Raw genomic sequence first — 15,574 nt, 5'->3', positions numbered from 1 at the left:
GCTCCCATTGTTTTCTCTTTCTCTCAAAATCCTTGTGACTCATGAGCTACAACAAACAATTTTATGCTTGAGAGAGTGAAGGGCTAATAGTGCTGGCTGGAAATGAGGAGGGAGCATCCCCCCGGTCCCGCTGTGGATGGAGAGAGGGGGCTATGGCTGGGGGGGGGCGTTATGCGGGACACAACTGCCAGGACTGCAGCTGGGGGGAGAAAGAGAATGTTGAACCAAAACCTAAAGAAAAACTGTTATTTCAGTGTCAAGAAGCACTCTCCTTCGTGAAGTGACCTGCTGCTGCCCGTCCTTCAAAGCGGTGCTCGGAGAGCTCGTCTGTGCGAGGTCCCGCATCGCTGCTGCGGATGTGAGGGTGTCGGGAGGATTGCGGATTTGTTGGGTTATAGGAGGGAACAGATCCAAACGTGAGATTTCGGGTGCGGGCTGCGGCTGGTCCCACCTCTCCTGCCTGCCCTCTCCTTAGCGAGTATGTTACACTTCAGAGCATGCGCTTGGATTGTGAACGATGGGCTTCATTTCTCTTATTGAACCAGTTATTTGCATTGTGCAGTGCTTGGAAAGGTTTATTTTTGCTAAAACTTTTAGGATACGAACGTGTATAAACAAAACCTGCATTCCATCCCAGTGCTGGGAGCAGGGATGGCACCTGTCCCTCTGCCCCAAGAGCCAGGTCTGAAAGCCCCAGGGTCAGCTGGGTGCAGATGCGGGGGAAAATGCGTAACACAATTCCCACTGGCTTGGAAAACCTTGTGTGCAGGGGGCCAGTTGCATTTGGCTGAGCTGCCTGGTCCCTTCGGAGCCGGTTTTCACCCGGGTGGGTTTGCAGCAGGCGGCTGGAGCCAGCACCCCGACCGCAAACCTGTGTTGGGGATGCCGAGGCTGTGCCGCCTCGTCGGCCGCGATCCGGATCCCGCACGGCAGTCCCTGGGCTGGCTGCGGTTTTAAAAGCGAATTAAAACCAGCGCTAGACGGATTTCTCCTCGTTTCGATTTGAAGCCCAAAACAGATACCGCTTTTTGGCTCTCACCCAGGAGCTGGTTTCGTACGAGTGGAAAGTTGTTACCGTGGGATGTGAATTCGGTGTTTTCGCATCGGTATTTGGGGCTAAGGGGATGATTGGCAGACACAGACCTACGGTGCAGCCACTTGAAAAGCTGAGTCCTTGACAGAGCACGTAAAGTGGGAGTTGAATGGCAGTGAGATTGCCGGGCCACTTTATTAGAGGAGTTGGTGAGTGAGTCAAAGAACCTGGAAATCGGTAAGAGGATTGCACAGAAAGGTGGTGGAGAGGCTTGGAGAAGGGCTGGTTGGCCACGGAGGAGGTGGAGAAGGAGGAGGGATGCTGCTGCAAGGCATCCTTTGCTAAGAGTTCCTTATGGGTGCCCATCGCAGTGAGGCACAATGTGCCATGGCATCTCCTCCCATGGGGAGCTGTTTCTGTCTAAGGTTGCCTGAGCGTTGGACAAATTGATGCTGGCCAAATCCTGCCCAGCAGCCATCTCAGGGTGCAGGTCTGGCAGGTGAAGCAGGAGATCCTCTGTGAGGTGGGATGCGCTGTGTACGAGGTGCTTGTGCTTCACGGGGAGCTGACTCCAAGCCCTGCCTTACAGGTTGTTTCCAGAACCCATAACCCCAGGAACATCCTTCCCACACCAGGCTGGAGTGGAGTGAAGCCTTAGGATGTGAAGATCAGAAGATGTGTTATATTTAATTAGTTTGTGGAATTTTTTTTTTTTTTTTTTTTAGAGAGTAAATCCATACAGCCTTTGCTTCACAACAGAAAATTACAGATAAAAAATTTTGATGTGTCATTGAGGAATGCAATGGCTTTGGTGTGCCTCCCTCCTGCAGCTTCTGGGGGAACGCTGGGCACCTCCCTTCTTTTTGCCTTTTCCTCACCCTGCCCTGACATGAAACACTTTTTTTGCTCACCCGCGTGGCTTTGGGATCAACGGGGACTGAGACACAGCTTTTGTCCCTGTGCCTTTCTTCTACCTGAGGCTGCATGAGCACATCAACACCGACTCCTGGTCCCTCTCTCTTGGAAATGCAAAAGGAAAAATATCTCAGGATTTTGCAGTTTTGTGTTCTTATTCCCCATCTTTAAAGCTGATGCTAGCAAAGGGTGAAGCTGTCCCCTGGGCATCGGTGCGATGCATCTCCGAGCATCGCTGAAACCTGCCTGAGGTTCCCGAGCAAGCAGAGGTAATAAAGTGAACGTCTTCGTTTGGTCTTCTCCATCGCCGGCAGATCGATAGGCAATAAACTGGATCCCGCTGCTGGGCTGGAACGGAAGAATGGAGCCGGGCCAGGGCTGCGGGGGGAGCGGGGAGGGATGCAGCCTGGCCTGGGAGACAATTTGTCAGCCCCTGTGGCCTGGGAGAAACAGTAAACACTCCTATTGAGGGAAAATTGCTTGTTTTCTGGTACCCAACTTTCTCTTCACCGCCAGGTCCTCGGTTCATCGGTGCCCAATTTATCCTTTATTTGGTTTTCATAAATAATTCAGAAGAGTTTGAGTAGAATAATTGAGTCTTTTCCCAACCCTAATCCCAGACAATTCAAAACAAAAAGACATTTAGATTACAATTTGAGCGTATTAGCTGTTGGGAGATATCCAGACAACTGATCTGCTTTCCTTTAGAATTTCTGTGCCGTTCTATCATTTCTAAAGTGTTCTGCTTTGATAGTTAATAATTTGAGCATTTCCAGTTCTTCATGAAAAGACAGAGGCATTGCTGTGATAAAGTGCGGGGGTGCATGCTGCCTTTGGATGGGCAAGCTTATCTGTTTTCCAAGAAGGACTAAATAAATGAAGTAGTGAGATTGCAAATCCAGCCTGCGATGTGCCTTATCATCTTCAGGGAAATAGATACAATCATGCTTATTTGGCTTAAAATTAAAACTAAGCTTCTATGCCAATGTGAACTGAAAAGCCAGAAGGGATGAATTTGGGGAAGACTTAATGCAGGAAAACACGAGCCTGGGATCCACACCATGCAGAGGGGAGAAATTATACTGAGGGCTGATCCCCTTGCTGCGTTTTCCAATGCAGAAGCTGCGAGGTACCTGCGGCGGTTTGCCGGAGGGTTTTCCATCTGCTGAGGACGTTGTGAAGCGTTGGTGAGGCTGGTCCTGCTGGTTCAGAGCAGCGTTGAGCGGTGGGGGATGCATGGTCTGTGGGATGCTGGACTGCGGAAGTCACAACCCCAGCAAACAGCAGAAAGCACTAAAGAAATTATCTAAGTAATAGCTGTAAGCAAAAGAAAATGTCTTTAGTGTGCGATGCGAGGATCGGATGGAACTGTTTTATTTCCTGCCCGTGGATGGCAGCTCTCAGGGGTACCAGGGCTCCCCAGCAGCGCTGCTGGCTCCTGCCTGGGCTGGTTGCAGTTCTGCAAATGGAGCGGTGTAGAAGTGCTGTGACACTCCTGCCCCGGTACTGGTGACTGGAGCAGGGAGGTGGCGCCAGTCCCAGGTGCTGCCCATGCCCGTGCGTGGTCCAGGCACCAGGAAGCATCTTGTCTAGCAAAGCAGAGCAGTCCGAGGTGGGGAGACTCGCTCGGGTTTGCGTTGTCCTCATGCACCGAAACTGGGTAATGGAGATGCCTTTTGCCCGTGTTGTGACCCTGGCAATGCAGGGGTGTCAAGAACAGGATGTATTTGTACACTGTATCTTAGAAAATGAGCTACAGCGAGGTTATTTTTATACACAGACACGCGGCGCTGGAAGTACTATGACATCTCACATATCCCTTCTCATGTTTGATTATTGTTTATCTTTTCTAAATTTCTCACACTGGCAACACAGTAAAAGGTTACTGTGGCATTCCTAACTGTGCATTTGTAGCACACGGAGACTTAAAGGAACCTGATCTTTCTCAAATTGAGCCTAATTCTGACTGTAATATGTAGGCTGTTAATTATGTTTATTGAAGGATGGGCTGAGACTGCGTCTGGCCGACTCAAATCGAGTTTATATAGATGTAGTCAAAAATGTCTCCAAGCAGATGCATTGAGAGGAGGGTACCAGCACAATTCAGAAAGGTCCCAACATAGAAAAGGTTGTTTATGTATTGTATTTAACTCTAATTGGGTTAGCAGCTGAGACTCTGAGGATTAAACAAACTGACCTAAATACTGGTCTCAGTGGTGTTAGCTAATGTCTAGTTTCCTGCTTCTCAGCCGATTTGGTTTCCCAAATACTCTCCAAAGCATGTTATCTTTGTATGAAAAGTCTAAAACCATATTATATCATTTATTGTGGTTCTGACAAAGCAATACTCATTTGGAGAGTAGGCTCTGCAAACAGATTAATCAGCATCTGAAGAGAACACCTGATCCATCCCGGTAACGCAGAAGGTAACGCAGGAGTATCAGGGATGGAGTGGATAGAGCGAGATGGTGTCCAGGCATGATTGCTGGCACCGTTGGTTATTATTTCGTGTAATAGCAGATGGTAGAGAGGAGAAATCATCCATTTTCATTTACAATTTATTTTTATGCTGCAAGAGGCAGGATTGCTCGAGTCATTGCTGTCAGGCAATCCTCTGGAAGGAAAACCTTATTTACCATGAGGGATTTCTTTTGGAATGAGTTTTTCATTGTAGTATATTGGACGAAGACTCTGCAGGGCCAGGCGTGAGGTGGAGAACGAGCCCATCCAGTGTCTGTGGGGCTAGAGGATTTTTGTAGAGGAGGGGTCAAGTGTCCATCTCACAGGAGGTTTATTGGGTCAGTAAAAATCTCCGTTATTTGGCTGTGGATGTTTTCGCAGGCACATAGATCACCTCGTAGTCAGATATTTTCCAGCTCTGGCATAACCCAGCTTGGCTTTATTTTTCCTTTTGCTCCTTGGTGTGCAATCACTGCTGGAGGAATCAAGGCCCCATGAAGTACCTTTAGCTTTTGGCTGTCCCACTCGGGGCAGTGCGGTGACACAATGGGGACATAAGGGTGCTTGGGACGATGAGGTGGCTCTGAGTTTCCAACAGCTTCTTTTGTGGCAGGAATGTTATTTCCCCCAGTAAGGCTGGACGTGAAGAAGCCCGGTTGCTGCACATCCCTTGGTGTTTGGGGTTGACATCCGTGTGGCTGTGTTGAAAACACTGACCCCCTGAGGGAAAGCAGCCTGTTGTTTCTTTAGTTTAATACTAATTTTTGTTTTGGCCGAGCTTGCACCCTGCAGCTGGATTCCACATCTGCCTGGGCTGGGGGATCTGCGGCGGGGTGACAGCTGTGGGGCTCAGGTTCTTGACACTGCCTGGCCTGCAGCACCTTGTTCTCCCCAAATCCTGCCCAAACCTCACTTGGGAGGTGACATAAAGTGACACCTCAAAGCCACACCCTTGGGGATGTGAGGACCCACCACACTGTCCCTTGGGGACCGATTCCCCAGGGCACCCTCCCCGTGCACCCAACCTCTGCCAGACCCCTTCACCCTGTTGCGTGTTTGTTTTTCCCGGTGCAGGTTTTCCGTACGGATCTGATAACAGCCATGAAGATCCCCGACTCCTTCCAGCTGAGCCCTGATGAATACTACGTCCTGGCCGATCCCTGGAGGCAGGAGTGGGAGAAAGGCGTCCAGGTGCCGGCGAGCGCCGAGGCCATCCCCGAACCCGTGGTCAGGTAAGCGAGCAGGGTCCCTGCTGTGGGGTCCTGTCCGTGGGGTCCCCTCAGCCTCGGTGGGGTGCACAGCATCTCGAAGAGCATGTAAAAGGGATGCAGGGGATCCCGGGCTTGCATAGGGATGGATGGATGGGGACCTCCTGCTGCACCCTGCCGTGGGCAGCTGCTTTTTGAAAGTCCCTCTCATACGTGCCCGGCTTTTCTTGAGCAGCAGCAAGGAGCCGTGCCAGGCAGGCCAGGGAATTCTTAAAAGAACTGATAAACTCAGAGGGATGGTAAAAAAAAAATACCAACAGGAACCCACCCAGAATGTCAGCCTCTGCCTGGCTGGTTGATGCATCTTCATCTAGAAAGATGTGGCTGTAGTGCTGGTATTTCACAGCAGGGGAGCGGGAATTGGTTCTTAAAAACTTTCCTCTTTACCATGTGAGCTATTTGTGCGTATTGGAAACGTGATGGGCATGCCGAGATTCAGGGCTTGGGAAAAGGAGCCCAATGAATAGACAGCCATCTCCTGAACCTTGTAGAGACGATGTCTACCGGCCCAGATCAGTGTCTCATTAGCTATTTTAAAATAGGGAACTGAGTTTTAAAATAGACACTTAAACGGCTGCTCAGGCAGAAAAGAAACGTGGGGGAGCTGCTACGCGTTCGTTGTGCACAGGGAATTATCCCAGGGCGATGGAGGAAAGGCTGATGCTGCCAGTGAGGAGAACCAGGGGGGATCAGGAAGGGATCCTAAAGCTTGCAGGGTTGGACCCCAAAACTCCTAGGGTGGGAACCTGAAACTCATAGGGTTTGCAGCAGTTTTGCAGCTCTCACGCTGCTTGATCTGTGGTGTGCAGCCCTGGGTGCACATCCCGTACTCGAGAAAGCATCATGCTGGTGCAATGCTGGGGCTGCGCCTGGGAGCGGAGCGGCTGCAGGAGGATGCCCTGTGCTGGGGGATTTGGGCGATTTGGGCAGGGTGCGGGGGCCAGCAGAGGCTCCGCTCATCCCACAGCAAGAGCAGCTGCTGCTGCAGCTGCCGACCCCGCTTCTGAAGTAAACTTTTGTGTACGCTCCCCTTCCTCCCCTGGGGAAAGCAGAGAAAGAAATGAAACTTTAATGAATCTGAACATATCAAAAGGGAAGTTGTAAAGGGGGCTGTTGAGTTGGTTTAATCCTTGGGAAAAAAACAAAAACAAAAACCCCAAAGCAAACAGAAAAGAAGAGAGGGGAAATAAAAAACTGTGTGTGGAGTATCTTTTTTTAGTTGTCTTTGATAGCTGACCGCAGTCTGGACTTCCGAGCGCTCTGCTCCCCAGCTGAGGGCTTGTGCTCGTGCTATTTCCAGCCAAAAAGCAATAGCTGGGCACTGCCTGGGCTGGCGGTGCCCGTGTACTGCTGCTTCCCAGCCGTCCCTCGGGTGGGGGTTTGCATCCCACACCTCTGAGCCGAGGGTGTGGGGGCGCGGGGCAGGCTGCAGACCCCTCTGCTGTTCTCCAAGCCCTTGTTTTTTGGGGGGACCTCGGGGCAGCTCTGCTGGTGCTGCCTGTTCTTGTGCAGGGATGCTGCTAAAGCTGCGCCTGGTGTGGGTCGCCCCCACCATGTCCGCATCCCACCCTGGTCCCCACTCACAGCCCTGCTCCGACACCAGCCTCTCCCAATCTCTTTCACAATGTTCAGGCTGCTGTCATGCCTCCTCTGAGTCCTCTCCCCTCTAGATTAAACAGATGCATTCATTTTGAGCTTCCATCAAAGGTCATGTTTTCTGGAATTGTGAACGTTTTTGTTGCCATCTTCCAGGCTTCGCCCACATCACCCTGGGGATGTGCCCGTGTGCCTGGCACTGACCTGTGGGCTTCGGGGAGTCATCGGACACACCACCACAGCCTGGTGCTGCCCACTCACCTTGAGCTTGGAATTCACTCCAACCATCAGATCCTTTCTGAAAAATTTCCTAATTCTTGGGATATTTTTTTTCCTCTTCTGATTATTCTCAAGCTCGGTGCTATTCCATAATCCTTGATGAATTGCCTCTTGTAATATTTCCAGCTCTTTCTTCAATTCCTCAACACCATTTTGTTTTCAAGCCTTGCTCTCCGAAGAGTTTGTGGCTTCCCCTTCATTGGAGTGAGCGGGTGTACCCGTGTCTGTGCGAGGAAGCCTGGTCCCACAGAGGTCTCGGCGCAGCCCACGGACACGGGCAAGCATCTCCTGATAGGCAGCGTTGAAGCCTTGCCAAGCCGAGATGGGTCCCATCTGCTCCTTTCCTATCCACCCACCACAGAGGTCCCAACCCATGCTGGGTTATTTTCCGCGTGCATTCATTTAGATTGCTTATTTATGTGTTTCAGTGGTTTTCCCCAAGTTTCCTTTTTAAAGGCGGATAAGGTGTATCTTCTTCTGGTCTTCTGCAATCTGACCTGTTCTCCGTGACCTCCCTAAGTTACTTGTTGGTGGCTCCATCACTCTCAGCTAATCCCAGGTGGATTTTTGCAGCCCCACCGGGTTACAACGTGCCTTGTTCATCCCAGGCTGCTCCTCCTGGTCTGCTGCGGGATGGTGCTGCTTACCCACAGCCTGAGCTTCCTCGGAGGTTTTTCCTCTCTTGTTGCTCTGTCTGTCTGTCCTGCATCGTGTCTTATCTGCCTGAACCATCTCTCTTTGCTGGCATGACACTGAGCATGGCCTGAAGGGCTTTGTCCACAAACTGAAGCCCATTCAGGATATTTTACCTCTGTTGGTGCGATGTGAGTGGAATGAAGAGCTCTTCTTACAGCAGCGTTAATGGTTGCACCTGGTTTGTGGCCGTGATGCACATCCCAGGGGGACAAGCAGTGACACTGCCAGATTTTTTTTTTAATCAAGACAACATCTCTCCACATGCGCACCAGAAGGCACAGCAGAGACGGGTGTGCTCCTCCTGAGCAGTTCTCCCTCCCATAGCATCCGTGCCCTCAATGTTTTCCCATTTGGCTCAATGATGGGAGTGCAGGGGATGGAGAGAGCAGCACTCGGGCTGCCAAGGACAGATGGAGACTTCAGTCCCTCTCCTATTTCCAGTGTCAGACAGCTCCCTCTTGCAGCTTGCCCTCCTTTGGAGAGGTGTCAAGTATTTTGTCACAAGAGGTAGCTATATTTCATCTGCCTGAAGAGTGCAGCCTTAAAAGGCCTGACAACTCCATTTACCTCCCTAGTTTAGTTGCTTTAACTGCCCCTACCTCCATCCTGGCAGTAGTGAGCAGGTACCTCGCTGGTCCCACCTGAGCTGCTGGTTCCACTGCTCCATGGGCTCTGTACCCCTTTTCCCTTTTCTTTCCAAGCTTTCCTTCTTCCACCACTCAAAAAATTTCACATAAACCCAACAGATCCTCCATGTGTTGGATGTGGGCAATCCAAATTCTTTGCTGAAAAAAATCCCAGCGCTGATTTTTTCCTAGACTGGGAAAGGTGGAGCACCGCAGCTGCCGGGCTCCTCGCTTTTCCTCGCTGCAGTTTTCCCTCGCTGTCAGGGCAGCATTTTGCTTTTCCCCTCTGTCTCAAAGGTGTAACGCGGGGTCGTGACAGTGTGTCCTGCCCTTAGGTTTGCAGCAGCGGGGGATGGATGCCCGTAGCAATCCAGTCCTGATGTTACTCCTGACAGCAGTTTCCACGTGAAATTCCTAGAGGGAGGGTGGGAGATGCCGCTACATCCCCGGGAGCTGGAGAGCAGGCAGGCACTGCCTGCAAAATCATACTCAGCCCATCGTCCTGTGACGCCAGGGGTCTGGTTCCTGGGCTGAGCCCTCAGCAAGGAGCACATTTTGCTGCAAAGAGAGTCGTTTCCCACTCCAGAGCTGGATCTCACCCTCCAAAAGGTGCTTTGTACGCAGCCGCTTTTGTCACCTCCTGCCTGGGTACTTGGAAACCGGCTCTTCCTACCCGCACCCTGCCTCTAGGTTTTGTGCTTCCAAAGCTGAAAATTAGATTTTTTTGAGAGATTTTATTTTTCTGGAGCTCTAAAATGCCAAAAGCTGGAGGTGAGGCAGAAGGAAAGAGCTGTATTTTAAGGAATGCTTTCCCCAGAAAGCTGCTGTCTCAAAATGCGTCTACTAAGAGCCGCCTTAAACTGGAGGGTCCTTTCTAGGCTAGCACAAATTGCAGTGCAGTTGCGAGGAAGGCGGTGGGGGAAGAGGTGCAGCATCTCTTGGCTGGGTGTCCCGGGAAGCAGGGATGCTGCCACCGGCCACCCGCACACCAGGGTCTTCAGGCAGCGCAGGAGATCAGCTCTTTCCTCTCCACAATAATTTCTGGCTCATCACTACTGAAAAAGGGTTTTATTGTGGACGGTAACGTGCGTGAGAATTGCCCAAGGCTCGAAGGGCTCCAGCATGGCGAGAAAAGCCACTTGCAGCCAGATGAGAGGAGGAGAATGAGGAGTTGAGGCGAGGTTCCTCTGCCTGTGTGTCTCCAGGTCACCCGCCCTGGGATGTGGATGGTGATGTCACTGCATCCCAGTGATGACAGCATGTCCCACCTTTGCTAGAGCCCATAGCTGGAGGATCTCCCCTGGCTTTCCAGAACCGGAGATGAGCCTTACAGCCCCCCTGTGAGCTCTGCAGTTATTTTACAAATGGGGAAACTGAGGCACAGAGATTTTCACCATCAGTCAGTGGCAGAGCCAGGTACAAGGTCTTGGGCTGGTGTTGAGGCACTGTTGGGTGCTGGATGCAATGTTGGAGCGTCTCAGCATGGCTTGAGTTTAAGGATTACACAAGGTAAGGTAGCAGGAAGAATAATTGCAATGGTCTTGGAGCATCCAGGTTGCGGGTACCACTCCTGTTGTAAATGGGAAAGAGAAGCTTTAGATTAGCTTTGTCTTCCTCAAGTCACACCCTGATACACCCAAGAGGAAAGTGAGGCCTTGCTGGTTTGCCCTGGATACTCGTAGGAGGCTGTGAAGCCCTTTTTGCAGAGCACGTGTGCAGGGATCTGACCCGGGCTTGTCCCTACCCACTGGTGGCTTTGGTGGTGCCGTGCAAGGCATCACATTTAGCTCGCTCAGCAGAGCATCACTCCATAAAGCAGCAGCACCTATGTGGGATTTTATGCACCTGTACAGGCTTTAATTCCTCTTTCATGTAATGATTTAACATTTTTGGCACGCGGCTCCTTCCCCAGGCCAGCAGGGATGCAGGCAGGATCTAGAGGTGGCTCTTGGATCTTGCATTAAGCCACATTAGTATGTGCTGTAGATTCTGTTTCCTGTGAATTTGCCCACAGCAGGAGGACGAGCAGGAAGGCTGCTCTTTGTTGGCAGGCTTCCCGGATATTCTTGGCATTGCAGATCTATACTTACATCGTTGCAGTGGCCCTGTTTTAACAGAAAACAAAGTGCTGTGGCTACACGAAGGCACAACCTCTGCGAGTACCAACCTGGCGACAGCACCAGCGCAAACGCTGCAGGGAGAGTGGCTGCCACGTTGGCACGGTGTTTGCATCACTGTCCTGTCCTCCTCCGGGTCCCCTCTGTCCCCTCTCCGCCAACAGCTACACAGGCAGGTAAAGCAGCTCTTTGTGCTGCTGGATATGTGCTGAGCTGGTGCAGGTGCAGGGCTGGCTGTGCCTGGATCGTGATGTGGAGCTGCCCTGTGTTCATCTCCTTCCAGCTCTGTTGCTCTTTAGCAGACTCCAGTCCCATAAGGAGTTGCCCCAACATCTCCAGGAGGTCCATCAGTTCTTCGAGAGGGTGCACAGTTGTTGGCAGAAATTTTCATGTTGTGGCTTTGTGATACCAGAATCATTGCAAAAGGGAGCAAGAGGAAAGATGCGGAGCAGGTCTGCTCACAGAGAGCGGTGTTGGAGATGCATGTACTGGGCCAGGGAGGACAATTAACTCATAGAATGAGAAAGGCAGGAATACTGGTACACCAGTAATGAGTGTAGGACTGGGACATGTCCCTGCCCTTCTTCCCTTCTGCTCCCACTGAGCGGATGCCTCGGCTCATCCTGGTGAGACTGGATGCTGCATCCTGAACACTCAGCACAGGGAGGGAGCAATTCCAGCCAAGGGAGAAAAAAGCCCCGAGAGCAACCTCTGCCGCGGTGTGACATGTGGTAGCACCGAGGAGCTGCGGCCAGGCTGGCCCAGCAGCGGGCGGCACGACGCGAACATCCCAGCAATGCCTGGACTTCGCCTCTGCCTCCGCCGGCAGCGGGAGCCCTGGATGGCGGCCAGGCTGGATCCTCGCAGCTGCCCGGCTCCCAGCCCGGGGAAGGGCTTTCCGAGGCTTCGTTCTCAGCATGTACTGTATGAACCAGCACACTTTGTTCTCAAGTGTTGAGATTGGATTTCCTTCCCTCGGTCGGCGATGCAGGCTGGCTGTTGACTCATCAGCAGCTTCCCTTGGGCTTTGCTGCAGAAGGGGCAGGCAGGATTCTGCAGCAGTTTGTGTATCTTTTGGAGCAGAGTTTGTTTTTTTTTTTTTAACATGATCCTTTTTTTCTTTCTTTTTTTTTTTTTTTTCCTTCCCTGCAGCTCATCATGAAAAATGTGTGAGTTTGGGGCTTGCAGGTGGCACGCTGGTGATTTTATAAGGGGCTGTTTCTTGGGTCAGTTGTCCCCGTTCTGTGCCTGCCTGCCCTTAAATATGCCTGGATTCTGGTATGCTTCAGAAATAAGTGTATGCTTCCCTTTCGACATCTGAGACTGTTCTGATCAAAAGAAATAAAAATCCCAGCTGCCCTAGGCCTAAATGTTGAGATCACAAGCCCTGGGACACAGAAGCGCTGGGAGAGGAAAACTTGCTGCCTGCACATTCCGTGCACTCCCAGAGACCCCGGGCGATGCCTGGTCATGGTGAGGACGGGCTGGCTGGCGGCACTGATCCAGGGCAGCAAAAAAACCCCAGCAGTGTGACATCCTTGAGTTCGCTCTGCAACCCTGTGCTGGGAAAGGGAGGCTTCCAGTTGGGTCTGCCCAGGCAGCCTTTGTCCCTGCAAGTGACGGGGAGGGACGGGTTGCTGCCGGGTGGTCTGTGCTGCCGGTCTTTCAGGTATGTCATTTGGGATGGGGTGAATCACCTGTACGGCAGCAGGGGTTGGGTGGTTCAGAGGGTCTGGGCCGTGCAAAAGGTGGTATCGGCGCTGTAGAGGGTTGTTAGATTGTGTCTGGTGCTTTGCAAAGGAGTAAGCCTGATTTACTCTGTCTGTTACTTGGAATTATTTCTGGTTTACAATCTTGCTTTCAGCAAGTCCTCACCTTTATTAGTTTGCTACAGGCAAACGTGTTAATCCAGGCTGTTCTTACCTAGTACCCAGCCACCTGGACTTTTATTTTAAATGTTTGCTAATCCTCCCAGTGGATGCCTGTGGTTTATACTGGATCAAGCACACAGAAAATCAAGTGCGTTTCAGCAGTTAATGTATATTACGAGCAAGGCTTGATTCCTGCTGCCCCATAACGAGGTTTATGGCTCTTGGGACAGACTCCAGTTTGCTTCAGCCTTGGGAGTCTCCACATCTCTCTCCATCACCTCTGCTCTCCATCCAGAACCATGAATTCAGCGTATAGCCAGGCGAACCGTAGCACATCTGATTGCTGCTGCTTGCAACCACAGCAGTAATTAAATCACCTCTTAGTGATTTAGTGCCCCTTGTGTCCCCATTGAACGATACAAGAAACTATTACTCTTAAGCGCTCTTCAGAGTGATGGGAGGACCAGGACAGCCTGGCAGTGGGAATAGCTGCTCCGTTCTTGGTGCTGCTGTGGATAATCCTGTTGAATTTAGGTAAAGGCTGCACTGCTGGAAATTGAGTTTTAGCATGTTCCCGGGACCTTGGTGAGGTGAAGAAGAGCTGGTAGGTTTTTTTTCTCAGTGCGCTTGTAGATGATCTGGGGAAATGCACCAAAAGAAGCGTAGCTGCGTAGCAGCATGGGGATGGTGCAGGAGGCAGACGGATCCCTCCCGGGTTTGTGGGATGGACTGCGCGCCGCTTTGGGTGACTCAGCGCCAAAACTCTTCCCATGCATTTCAGGGTTCAGCGTTAGTGCAGTGACTCAAAACACATTAAAAAAGGCTGGATGCTGCCTTTTCAAATTCCTCAAAGATTTGCTTTTGCTGGGTTCGTTTTGCATAAGGAGACCTGTGCGATGGCACTGTGCTAATCACAGAAATAGTCGTCATTGTGCCCTTGCCTGTGTTTGGAGCTTGCCGATGCTCAGCGTCGTTAGCAGTGGGATCGGGGGGGTTTGGCCAATTCCTGATGTGCTGTGGGTTGTGCTCCCATCCTCTTCAGAGCACGGCAGGTGCAGAGCTGCTGCCATCGCTCGCAGCCTCTGTCTCTGCTCTCTGTTAGTAGGTGGATGCAAGTGGAGCTGTTTGCGTTACTGAAATAATTGTGGAAACATTATCTGGCTGAGATAATTAATTCCAGATGCTTTAATGTTAGTAGCTTGGCTGAAGTTACACAAGGAAGCATCATTTTTTGTCTTTTTATATCTAGAAAACATACGCTCAAGTGTCCTTGACTTCCCTAGTAGCAATTCCAAGATATATGTTGCTTAAATGGAAATGAGCAGCATAGTAGTGGCCTGCTGGCTGGGTTTGGAGAAGGTTGATATGAAGCACTGGTCCCCAGAGTGCCACCAGGTAGGTGGGTGGTGCTCGGGGAGCAGAAGAGCAGCACCCATGGGTGCTGGTGCTGGCTCTGCCCTGCTTGCCCATGGGGAGCAGATGCTGCCTGAGCATCCTCTGCAGCTGCCCGGGGGTGGGGGCTGCCATGTTTTGGTGTATTTTGGGGCCAGAAAAGCCGAGGAGCAGGTCGTGCCTCTTCCCAGCAGTGGGTCAGAGCCCCGCCATGGCCTTCAATGCTGCTGTTAAGGCTGAATGGCACAAAGGGGAAAGGGGGCAAGGAATATGAAAATGCTCCTTGCACAGCATCAAAAATTGTGTGTATTTTGCTCCCAGCCCAGATGCTGGTTTTGTCTAGTCAACCAGAAAAACATCTGGGCTTTGTTGTTCCAAGCAGCCCACCAGCAAACCGCTGCCTGGCCGTGGCTGTTTGTCCCTGCAGCCCTGGTTTTCTTCTGCACAGAAGATGTGCAGATGAGCCCCGCTGTGAAACGGTGCCCGTCCTCTCCTCTTCTTTACCAGATCCCTTCTCTGGTCCACATCAAAATTATTTTCTGGGCACAGAACCTGAGTTGAGACCTCATTAATTCATTTGTTGAGCTAAATCTTGGTGAGATTTAGGCTGGAATATAAACGTGAGAAAGACAGGGACATCCATACTCTGGGCTTTATCTAGTCTGCTGAGTATCAGGCTTTTTATGTGGTGATAAACAGCTCAGAAATGAAATTGGAAAAGCTGTCTGGGTTTAACAAGATGGCTGTTTAGTGCCTCCTGTTCACTTGTTTTCCTCTTTTTATCACATCAAAGAAGAGTGAATCACTTTCTCCTTAGAGGATTACATTATTCCAGAGGCCTGGAAGGACCTACTCTGGTTACAGGCTGTTACTGGAGAAGATTTTAGAGGAAGGGGGGGAGAACAGGGCATTTTTCTTATTGCACCTATTCATTGCAATTTGGAGCTTCAGCTGCATTGCTGTAAAACTTCCAGGACCTGCCTATATGAATCTTAAACTGCCAGCAGTATGTGAGGAGCCACCCTACCCCGTCCTTAACATTTTGCACAGAAATAGGATTGTCAGAAGGGCATTTTCAAACCCAAACAGTGAGACTCTGGACAGTGCCAGACTCAAAAGGAATTTCCCAGCCGAGATGTGCTCACGGTGCAGCGAGGCTGTGCTGGGGTTCCAGTGCCGGTCACTGTGCGCTCTGATTACTGGAGATGCTTTAAAAGCTGATAATGATCATTTCTCATATTCATTGGATAGCACTGCGTGAGTTTCAGCTGGGAAAAACAACAGATAAAGGGACGGCGGGTGTAGATGAGCCACACTGTCC

The 15,574-nt window shown here is 51.1% G+C and overlaps 1 protein-coding gene across 4 annotated transcripts in view; it reads left to right on the top strand.

Moving 5' to 3' along the window:
• The window catches only part of JADE2 (jade family PHD finger 2), a 78,672-nt gene that overhangs the window by 15,490 nt on the left and 47,608 nt on the right, over positions 1–15,574 (top strand). For all 4 annotated transcript variants that reach the window (XM_065643885.1, XM_065643887.1, XM_065643884.1 and 1 more), the window contains exon 4: positions 5,483–5,640. In XM_065643885.1, the coding sequence (XP_065499957.1) occupies positions 5,483–5,640 (158 nt within the window). The remainder of the gene's footprint in view (positions 1–5,482; positions 5,641–15,574) is intronic.

This window comes from Caloenas nicobarica, chromosome 13 (assembly GCF_036013445.1).
Source record: "Caloenas nicobarica isolate bCalNic1 chromosome 13, bCalNic1.hap1, whole genome shotgun sequence".
NCBI lineage: Eukaryota > Metazoa > Chordata > Aves > Columbiformes > Columbidae > Caloenas > Caloenas nicobarica.
This window is presented reverse-complemented; position numbering and strand designations above follow the sequence as displayed.